This window comes from Rhinichthys klamathensis, unplaced genomic scaffold (genome assembly GCF_029890125.1).
Source record: "Rhinichthys klamathensis goyatoka isolate OS25496 unplaced genomic scaffold, OSU_Roscu_1.1 h1tg000109l_1, whole genome shotgun sequence".
NCBI lineage: Eukaryota > Metazoa > Chordata > Actinopteri > Cypriniformes > Leuciscidae > Rhinichthys > Rhinichthys klamathensis.
In genome coordinates, this window is record NW_026606647.1 from 1618155 (window position 1) to 1629659 (window position 11505).

At 41.3% G+C, this 11505-nt stretch overlaps 1 protein-coding gene across 2 annotated transcripts in view; it reads right to left on the minus strand.

The window, feature by feature from the left end:
* Positions 1–11505, minus strand: part of srgap3 (SLIT-ROBO Rho GTPase activating protein 3) — a 101505-nt gene that overhangs the window by 28931 nt on the left and 61069 nt on the right. For both annotated transcript variants that reach the window (XM_056253754.1, XM_056253755.1), the window contains exons 6-7: positions 3429–3557; positions 250–471 (exon numbers count right to left, since the gene is read on the minus strand). In XM_056253754.1, coding sequence (XP_056109729.1) covers positions 250–471; positions 3429–3557 — 351 coding nt within the window. The remainder of the gene's footprint in view (positions 1–249; positions 472–3428; positions 3558–11505) is intronic.

An 11505-nucleotide genomic window follows, 5' to 3' on the forward strand; every position in this document is an offset into this window, starting at 1 on the left:
CTATTTTTTACGCAAATCTATATACAGCTTGCACTATAGTGCACAAGAAGTGAAATGATTGTTTTATGGTATTTTTAAATATTTCATTATATTGAAATGAAGTGGCCAGGATAATCTTTAAGAACTCAACTGTAAGAAAGTCATACAGTTTGGAACGACATGAGGGTGAGTAAATAATGACAGGATTTTCATTTTTGGGTGACTTGTTCCATTAATAAGACACTATTGAGTAAGTTGAAGGATGGATACCTCATCTCCCATGTGCGGCAGAAACTCAAAGCGCATGGGTGGGCAAAACACCTGATTGTACATGTCCATGATCTTGTGCTTGTCACTGCGAGGGTCCAGGTTGTCTACAGCATTCTCAATGATGTCCAGACCCTCATGGCGAGAGGTCTCCAGGTTATACTCAGCAGAAAGATACGTCCTTAATGTGCGCGCCAAGCTAGCATGATATCCGAGGTCACAGCACTGTGGAAAGAAGAGAAAAATGAAAGAAAGAGATAAAATATCTCACAGCGAGCCTGCATGACATTTAGATGAACACCAATCCGATCATTCTTCCTATGAAGACAGTATAAATGAAATTTTATTTGCCAAAATGTTTCCATGGTGATGTCTATTTTTAGCAGTCTTGAGATTTCACATGTCACTCTGGCAAGACAAACTGTAAGACAGGTAGCATCTCCTGTGTCTCCGTGGATAGTAGTGTCATTAAAATGGCGTGATGTAAATGAGTGAATTTCATCCTGTGGAGATTCGAGATCTTCAGTATCTATAATTAGAAGAACAAGCGCAGTGGGATATCTTAGCTAATTAGTTTAAACGTGCAACAAATGTGCAACTAACCTCTTTTAGCAACGTGGAGCAAGTTTAAAATTGCTTGAGGGAAACTTTAAACCTCTGTGAGTCATTGCGATGAGGCAGTTACTGCTCTATTGGACTGTAAATCCATATATTATGCTCTAAAGTGTTTGAGTGCAAACACAACACGGTCATAGCCTGTGGCATACTCTATTTAGCATTACAAAGCTGCAGGAGATGTAGGTGTACATTTGTAAAAAGCAAGTAATATCGCCAAGTTTATATCTGTACTTACACATTCTTGGTCTAATAACAGCAATGGTGCTAATTCTCAGTATTTGCAAATAACCATAGATCAGAACCATAAATAGAAGTAAATCCAGACATTTCAAAGGTATTTATTGTGTCCATCAGTAATGCTGAAACCACTATTTGCCCTGAGGAAAACATAGTTCAGTCTAAAGCAGAAAACCACATTATTTCTACTGTGTATTGAAGTTAGCAAGTTTTGCCATGATGAATCTGTTTGAATAAATCTGTTTACCTTCGGTTCACTGTCAGTCTCTCTGAAAATTATTAAGCATGACAGACCTGCCCTACTTCTGACCATGCACTCTTTAAAATAAAGGTTTGTCTCATCTAAAATTATTTTAAACTGTATAGGGTTCTAGTTTTGAAATAGGGTAAAAAATTAATTAACTTGTTTTTAGCCCATACGATAAAAGTCAGTAGGGTCTAATGTAGTTTTCAAAATATACGGTTCTTCAAAATATATTCTTTTGTGTTCAAACGAGAAACCAAATTATGACAGGGTAAATGAGGATAAATGAGGATAAATGCAAACAGTTACAAGAGGTGCAACTAGGAGGGACTCCACAATTCCGCTCAAAAAAACCACATACAGTCAGCCCGTCTTTTCATTTACAGCATCACATCAATGGAACTCAGTACCACCATTAATTAGAGAGTCCCCATCTTATTACTTATTTAAGATTAATGTTAAGAAATGGCTTATTGAAAATCAACACTGTTATCACTGACGCTGGTCCCATCTATCAACAATAACTGTATCATCTATTATCAACTGATTTTTTCTATTTATTTATTTATTTATTTTATCTTTTATCTGTTCATCTTGTTTACTAGATTATTTGTGATTTTAACACAGTCAAATTTTTTTACTTTGTATTTATTGTATAAATAATTGTATTGTAATATAACAGTTTTAGGATGCCAAATAACATCTGGCAAGGGGACTGCCGATGAAAACTAGCCTGTGGCTAACTCGGGTACGCTTACATTTGTTCTGAATGTTGATCAGTGTACATTGTCCCTTTCAAATAAACAAATAAATAAAATGACAGAACTCATTTTTGTGTGAACTATCCCTTTAACAGAGGGTATGTAAAGCCCTCCTGGTTTCTTTGAAGCACCAGTACTATGGGTTGTGGTTATTCAAAAGTTTTGCATCGGCTAGCAAATATTACATTTCTGGTATAAGGTAACCTGGAAAAGTTCAAGGTAACACGGCATCCTAATTCACCACGACAGGCCACAAGTACCACATGAATTTCTATACCCAGTGGTGGGTGTGGGAGTTTGTGAGTTTTGGTTCAGTGGTTTCTACCAATTAGTGGTTTTAAAGGTAAACCTATGTCAACAACCTAACTGAGAGCCCTTACAGAGCTTTTACAACTTCAACCTGTCAACATCTGTTTCTATTTCAAATTCATTCAAAAAGTATAGAAAAAGCCTACAGGTTTATTGTCCAATACAACATTCCCTAACAAAACAGTTACTACAAAGATATGCATACAGTATGTGACTGCTAGTTTGCATAGAGGAAAATATCTTGGCTCAAAAGTTATTTATAATAGCTTATGTTTCCTCGTCGCCTTTTTGCTGTTATCAGATGTACAACTGTCTGTGTGTGTGGGTTTGTATTTTTGTAAATTGCTTCAGGATATCAGGGCGTATTGATGGACAGCAATGTGACACTCTTTGCATCTCTCAGCAAAAATCACAGAGATTTGGTTTATCTACAGTATGCGTACTGATGCTAACATGACAGAAACAGCAGAGACGAGCCAGGAGGGGAAATATTTCAGTATACTTCACATCAACAATCCAGTCTCAGCATATTTTTGATAGGATGATACCAGTGCCACTGAAAGCCTGTTGTTGTATATGCAACAATATTTTGTGAATTAAATCCAGAACATAGGTTTATGTGCAATTAAGCTGGTAATTTCATTTTCTTGTTATAGATCTGACAAAAAAAAAAATCATTCTGGTTTGGCAGAATAATAGTTTTAATCATCCTTTGTGTAGCCGAATGAAGCTGCAAAACAGATTAGAAGGTTACAGCAATGGTGATTAATATTTCCATAAAAACACAAATACCAGAGAGAGAGTGAGGAATAAAATCAGTACACATATCCAATTCAATAAGAATGATGCAAAACAAACATTTAGAGAAAAGAAATGAGACAAACCATATTAACAAGCAGACACTTTACCCACAATGCAAAGAGAAACAGATGGAGCAGAGCCCTCATCAGTAAAACTGTTTAAATCCCAGCTGATACACACAAACAAACCCATGCCTCATTGTGCATACTCACATCAATCATATCCGAAACATCATGGATGTAATATTTTGCCACGACGGCGTTGGTGGCTGCCAGGTTCAATAAATAGTCGTTGCGGGCTTTTGTGCATTTCAGCTTGTTCTCCGAGTACTTGGCTTGCCTCTGGAAGAAGGAAACAAAATGGAGAAGAAATCAGTTAATATAATAAAGCTTTTTTCAGTGTTACGCAATCAGATTACTTTTTTCAACTAGTAAAGTAATGCATTACTTTTAAATTTATAACAAAATATTTAAGTCGGTTTTTCAAACGATGAATGAACAATGCAATAATTATATCTTAAATAACACAAATATACTTTATGCATTTAATCTCACTTTATTTACCAATGTCTTTGCAGCTGACCTTTTATGATCCGATGACAATGACTTTAGCTAAACATCATATTTCAATATTTGTGTTTATTTTTATTTTATCTTTATTGGTAAAGTAAGAGTGTTGAACTTTCTACTCCTGCGTCCTATTCTTCAGAATGGCAGCACAGCTTAAAGGTTTGTTTGAGCGCTGTACAGGCGTGAATTTGCCTTTCTGTAAGCCTGAGGCTTATTCATTTCACATTTGGTGTGAAAGGGCCTTTACATTTGCCAAAAATAAAACTTTTGTATCATAATGTAATGTAACGCATTACTTTCCATAAAAAGTAACTAAGTCATGCAATTACTTACTTTTTTAGGAAGTAACGCAATATTGTAACGCATTACGAATGGAATGGAAAGCACTTTGGCCAACTCACGTTGTTCCCTTTCGAAGGGAACTCAACAATACGTCATCGACGCTATGGGGAACGCCTCAGGCGTGACAGGTGTCTGAAATCACTATCAAATCACGTCAATCACATTGACCGGCGACAGCCCGTAAATCATTAACATGAATGATTAACGTGCGACCTGGAAGTATATAAGGGCGCCTTGCAAACATGACAAATCATGTTTTCGTCTTCAGGGACTGTTTTGTCTGTAACTGCTTTGAAAATCAGGTAATTATGAAATGCTTTCAGAAGTGTGCAGACCCGTGCTCAAGATATCTGAAGGCGGGTGACACACGCGAACTGTGCATTTTTCTGTCTGGGAAGGAAGACGCGCACAGGCAGTTCTCGAGGGAACTGCCTGTACAAATTGTGATCGCGCCTGTCCCTCTTCTCGAGAGAAGGGGGTTCAGCGTCTGGATGTCACAGATGAAGTGTAATCCTCTCAGACGATGCGGCGGCTGACGAGAACCTGCAATTGGATGAAGTTTTTCAACAAAAAAAAAGGGAAAACTTAGTCCGGCAGCAAGCCCTCTCCCGGACAAACAGGAGATGGCTGATGAGGGTGGTAATAATAAGATATTTTCCTGTATCTTCTCAGCCACCCTGCCCCGTGTATGCTGAGCTGGTTGGTGTTATAGAACGCGCCGCGGGCAGGCTGCCGTGGCTGCTCGTTGGGGGAGAAATTGCTCGCGATGAGAGCGGTTTTTCCCCGGTCATAGAACCACCAGCTCAGGTGAGCCTTTCATTTCTTCCCGATCTCATACTGAGATCGAGAGGACATGGAAGAACCCATACTCTGCCTGTATCCACCAACATCAGCAGGCTAGTCTCGCTGATGTTGAGAGGATAGGAGAGCGTGGGTATGTGTCGATGGGAAAACAATCGACACTGAGAGCTCAAACCCTGCCAGTTGAATGGCAGAGCATACACGTCAGCGGGTCAGGCCGGTGCTAGCCTGCACATCATGGCGGTGTTGCAGGTACACCAGGCCGATCTGCTAGGGGATCTCGACCAGGGGGTGGGGCCCCTGAGGCGGTTACTGAGCTGCGCCGCAAATGAAAAAAAAAATATATATATATGGCGACGGGTGGCGACGATACTGGCCACGGAGAGACATTTGTGGTTGAACCTAGCCGACATCGGGAAGTTGGTTTCGCCCTCTGAGCTTTTCGGCACCTCCGTGTTGGCGGTGGTTGGAAAGTTCAGAGAGGCGAAGGCGCGCTCAGCTGTATCCAGGACATACATACCGCTGAGATCCGTGTCCACGCCCAGACAGATGGGAGGGCCTGGCCTATCATGGTCCGAGGACCATGAGATGAGGCCACCGAGATGAGGCCACCGAGATGAGGCCAGAGAGTGACTTTTGTAAGTCACTCTCGCGACTCCCGCAAGAAGAGGGATCTGAGGGAGGTGATCCGGCACAAACGCACTTTGCGTCGGTCATGGATCATCTTCCCTGAGGGCGTGATTATATCTTAGCCCTTTCCTCTCTTCCCCGACTCCCCAGGCGCTTCTTACATCAGGCCTGAGGCTGGGGTCATGGTTAGAACAATGTTCTGATGGCCCGCCTCGGCTTGGTTAGTGAGAGTGCCTCTTTCAGGTATGTAAAGGTGGTAGACCCCATGTTCATGAAGAACTGTCTGGTGAGTCTTCACTTCGCACGCCGCAGGTGAGCTGCTGGTCTTTCAAAGAGTATTTTTTGTGATTAAAAAATAATAAGTTTCTCTTTACAGACCTCGTTCCCTGTATAGAGTTATGGGGCCATGTCAAGGTAATAAGGTAAGAGAACTTTTTTGGATTATCAGGGCCCTGAAGTTCCCCTATTAGCCACCTCAGGGTAGAGTAGTTGGTCTCTCTCTGATAGAATGTTTTACTTAGAGTGTTGACTGACGCTAGAGCTTCAGATAGATCTTATGTCCGGCACATGGGACCGTTTTGACTTTTCTGAGTATTTCGCCCCTTGAGCTCTGTTGAGTTTTCATTAGGTTGAGCGTTCTGCAGCCCTTTGTATGGAATAATACAGACTATATTCTTTAGTAGGCTGTGGCTCCTCTGAGCCCTCAGATAGCTCTATGCTTACAGGTTGGCCCTCACCAGGGCCACCTCTGTAGCTGGCCTAGGCTGTGCCAGGGATATTAGAGGCGTTCTGCTAAAATTAGCATTTCATCCTCTGACCCTTCACTTTGTGAATGTAGGTTTTTGCCATCCCTGTATAATCAGCCTCCTCCCATGGGAGTCGTTAGGCCAAGGCCCGCCCCCTTCTCTGCATTCTGGGGTGACTAGAGTAATGCAGCGTGGTGCAGAGGATGGTTTATAAGGACATGGTAGGCCTCAGTTAGGCCTCCGTGGTATATAAGTCATTTTGAGCAGGGTTAGGCCGTCTTTCGCTTCACGAAGAAGACTGATTCTCCTGCCCGACCCTGCCGTGCAGAACTGGCCTACGGATTTAGGCCGCCAGTATGGGCTTCACTTACGTCGCTGAGCTACTGCTCGAGCGCCGGGTTGTAGGTGGTTGGCTTTCATTCAAGCCCCACTCCCCTAGGTTGGGCACAGATACATTTCTGTCACCCCTAGAGGCGCTGGCAGGCCCGCCCCCTGGTAACCTCAGGGTGAGGTGTGAGTATTCCCCTGTGATTCAGGGTAGGTCTGAGTACTTCACTCCCAGTTCTGTTTATCCTACCTCGCACCACTATGGCTCGGGTCGAGTATGAAGTAAGCCTTCACTTCTTCTTTGGTCGAAGTACGCTCCCCTGTAGCCAGAGCATTGCCCTGAGCTGACGCCCATGCATAGATGGTAGGCCCCTGACTAACTGGGGGCTCCGTTGAGGCAGAGTGGCGTATGTTGTACTCCCCTTGTTTTTAAGGGTGCTAAGCTCTCTTGCTGAGTACACTGCCGTGGGCAATGTGATTAGGCACCAGGAAGCTGTAGGCGCTGTGTAAACAGCTTATCTGCCAACGAAGGCTGCGCCATCAGGTAGTAGGCCTCAGCAGGCCTCCTTGTATGGGCAGCCCCCAATAGGGCGCTGTAGGCCACTTCTCGAGAGAAATGGTTGGCCTTGGTGGTTCGGGCAGTTGGCTCACCGGTGGGTAGTAGGCCTTAAACAGGCCTCCTCGGAGGTGAGTCCCAACATTGTGGGACATACTTTATAGCCGCTACAGGTAGCTAGCCGTACTAGGCCTCCTGTGGTTGGGCCCAATAGTTACGTTGGTGTAGTATGGTTCCCAACAGTGTTCCTTTGTAGCAGAATTGACTTGCTATCAGCTAGTAGGCCCAACCAGGCCTCCCTGATAGGCGAGTCCCCAGCTGGCTGGCCTTAGCAGGCCGCCTTTGAACTGTCACCCGGACTCAGCTACCAGTTGCTATCAGGTAATAGGCCACTCAGGCCTCCCTGAAGGTGAATTCCCACTTAAGATGGTTATCAGGTAGTAGGCCTCACCCGGCCTCCCTGAAGGCGAATCCCTACCTACATTGGCTATCAGGTAGTAGGCCTCACCAGGCCTCCCTGAAGACGAGTTCCCACATGCTGTGATTATCAGGTAGTAGGCCTCACCAGGCCTCCCTGAGGGTGAGTTCCCCACGTACTATCGTTATCAGGTAGTAGGCCTCTCTAGGCCTCCCTGTAGGTGACCACATACTGTTGCTATCAGGTAGTAGGCCTCTCCAGGCCTCCTTGTGAGTGGTTCCCTAGCGGTGCTGGGTTCAGGAAGCTAGTGGCCTCTTGCTATCATTTCAGCTGGCCTTATCAGGCAGCTGCTGAAGGCGAGCTGAGTCATACTCTCCGGGATATCCCGTCTCTGAGATCCGGGTCGAGTGGTTCACTGCCAGCTTCGCAGTCCCTCGGGTTGGATGCCTTACCTAAGGCAAGTGTCCAGAGGCTCTGTCTTCGGACAAACAGGAAGTGGCCAGACTAAGTGTCTATGCTCTGACGCCAGGTCAGGCCGTCCTGGTGGCATTTCGGGGTACGTGAGTTGGCCAAAGTGCTTTCCATTCCATTCGTAATGCGTTACAATATTGCGTTACTTCCTAAAAAAGTAAGTAATTGCATGACTTAGTTACTTTTTATGGAAAGTAATGCGTTACATTACATTATGATACAAAAGTTTTATTTTTGGCAAATGTAAAGGCCCTTTCACACCAAATGTGAAATGAATAAGCCTCAGGCTTACAGAAAGGCAAATTCACGCCTGTACAGCGCTCAAACAAACCTTTGAGTACGTTCCCCTGAATAGTGATTGGCTGGGGTTCCTTCGGGTTCCCTAGCCACATTCCCTAGAAGGGACCCCTTCTAATTGAAGTTGTGGTCCTAGGCCTTTGAGCAGGCCCAGGTAGGCCTTTCATTTAACTATGTTTATGGAGGTTTTCCTGTGAGGCTTATAGCTTGGGCTATGACCGTAGGGAATGATGTCACTGACAGCCCAGTGTGACCTGAGTGTGAAACTGGTTGTTTTCAGTAATGTGGTGATCTAGGCTTGTTGTGGCACTAAGTCGTCACAATATAAATTTGACACTGATTTAAGAGCAATACCGTTGCTTGAAATATATGAATGAGGTAAAAAAAAAACTAAAAAACAACAACAACATATCTACAGTATATTCTAAATGTTTTACAGACTATTTTATGTGTTTTCAGCTTTTCAGATAAAAGATCAATATACAACCAATTCAAAACATGATATATGAAGGAATACACAGGAATACACGAATAAATTAATTAAATGAACAATAAAATTATTTAAAACATAAAATACATGTTACTTGCCCCAATATTAAAATGACAATGTGCCCCAATCTGATATTTATGAGGGGAAAAAAAAGAACACAGTGCAACTACTTGGGTTACATTTACCTTCACAAGGACTCTTCCCTGAATGAGTGGTTTAATTATCTTTCCTTGTTTACCCAGGGGCTATTATAAAAATATTATGAATTTTTTTCAATTTCTAACCTTTTTCCATTTGTAGGATAGAATTTGCGAAAACATTATTGTGTTTGAAATCAATACAAAACCTTTGACTCAAAATTTACCTTCACATTTATGTAGCTTTATGTGGCAGACATTTTTATCCCAAGTGACTTACGTTTCATTCAAGGTACACATTTTATCAGTTGTTGCTTTACCAGGTTATTGAATCCATGACCTTGTGCCATGTTTGAGCTACAGATTTAGCCCTTGTGACAACTTTCCATTGAGGAAACTCCAGTCTCCACTACATCAAAATTATTCCTTAATAGTATACTCAAAGACACAATAGAATATATCTTTTGGAGTGTACAGATATCATAACTCACAATAACCTTGAACAAAACCTTTAAAATAAAGTAGAAAGTGTAGTTAAAAGCTGTGAATGAGCAGCCAACAACTTTTAATAGTATGTAAAAAGCATAGAACAACAAATAAATATACAAAGTCTACATTCTGAGAGAATGAATAATCTCATGCAGTGTATAACATATGAGTTTTCAGTGAATTGAGGTTATTATCATTAACTAAAACTAAAAGTAAAAACTTAATTAAAAAAATATACATTTAACAATCAAACAAAACATTAAAACTATAATAGTAACTATAATAAACATTAAAACTATAATAGTATATCAATGATACTAAAATAACACTGCAGTGAATTGAAACAGGACATACAGACTGAGTCTCATCTGCTTATGAGATCCAGCTGGGTCCTGTTGAATTTTTCATCAAAAAGCTTGAGTACTCATAGCAGACAGCTGCTCTAGTACCATTAATAACAGCTGACTGCTACATAATTGTATTGACAAAACAAAATCCTTAAATGAAGAACATACACCAGCACACATGCAAGTACAAATGCTTGAATACTGATCAAATGAGTTGCGGTTGACAATCACTGTTGTGTGAGTATGTTATGAAAGCAAATATGACAGGAGCAATATAAGGTGCAGACTATTATTTAAACTTAAGCAGTCAATTATTACATACAAGGCAACAGTATAGTTCAAACAAGGCCTTTTAATCATTGTGCCACAATGATTAGATGGGTTTGTATTATAGTGATCTCATGTAAGTTTAAATACTACCTGAAATAATGGTGGCGTTTATGTTTCCAGCATATAAACTGATAAGTTATACAGTGTATGCTGTTTCGTCATACTTGATTTGTAATATTCACTTTTCTTTTTTAACTATCTAAAACAAGGGCTGCACAATTCTGATCAGTCTCCAATTTAAATTATTAAAAAATTTTGCATTATAATTGCAATCCTTCAGTGCAATTCAAAATGTATTTCCCCATGATCAAACTACACATTAGTAATTGATAGTCCATCGAGGCCATATAGGTTTGCAGGTGTGCTAAGATCATGACCGAGTCTGCTAGCCTGCAGAATCAGGTCAGGCTGCAGAGAGAAACACAGAGCATCCATGGCTACCATGGTTATAAATAGTGTGAGGCTGAGTGGCTTTCATGCCAACATCTCTACGCATTGCAGCCTGAAAGTGGAGGAAGGGAGGGAGAGAGAGAGAGAGAACAGCAGAGGGAGAAAGAAAGCAGCACAAAGAGCAAAAGTGAGAGTGAGAGAGAGCTATCTGGCTAGCTAAAGGCACAGAATTCATTCACATGAAAAAGGTCTCATGTGAAAAGCACAATATTCCTGTATGTTGATTTATAATTTTATTTTTTGTATAGTGTCACAGTCATTATGAGTTAGCTTCCCGTGAATGCGTATCACTAGCTATGAATTAGCACGAATTAGATGATTTACAGCTGAAGTCACTGACCTGAAATGTTGAATCTGGTTTGTGTGAGAAGTCAGCCAATCAGTCTCCAGGCTGTCTACAGTCTTACTGACCTCATTGTCCATTCTTAGATAAATCTCAGCCCACATTCATTTTTATAAACCCATCCAACAGGTTCAATCAAAGCTTAGTTCCTACATTGTTTTTAAGAGCCGATGAGAAGGTAACTAGGAAGAAGGTGAGATTGCATCTAAATGTATTTTGCAATATTTTAGGATAGGTCAGCACGATTTGGGAAACAAATTTAGTTACAATTTATCAAAATAAAAATTGCGATTCAGATTAAAAATTCGTTTAAAAAAAAAATCTGCACAATTTGGCCAAATGTGTGTGTGTGTGTGTATATATATATATATGTGTGTGTGTGTGTGTGTGTGTGTGTGTGTGTGTGTGTATATATATGACTTTGATATGTATCAGTTTAATAATAATTATATTTACATTTATGCATACGTTTTTATCCAAAGCAACTTACTTCACGGTACACACATTTACATTTTTATCAGTTCCTGCTTTCCCTGGGAATCGAAC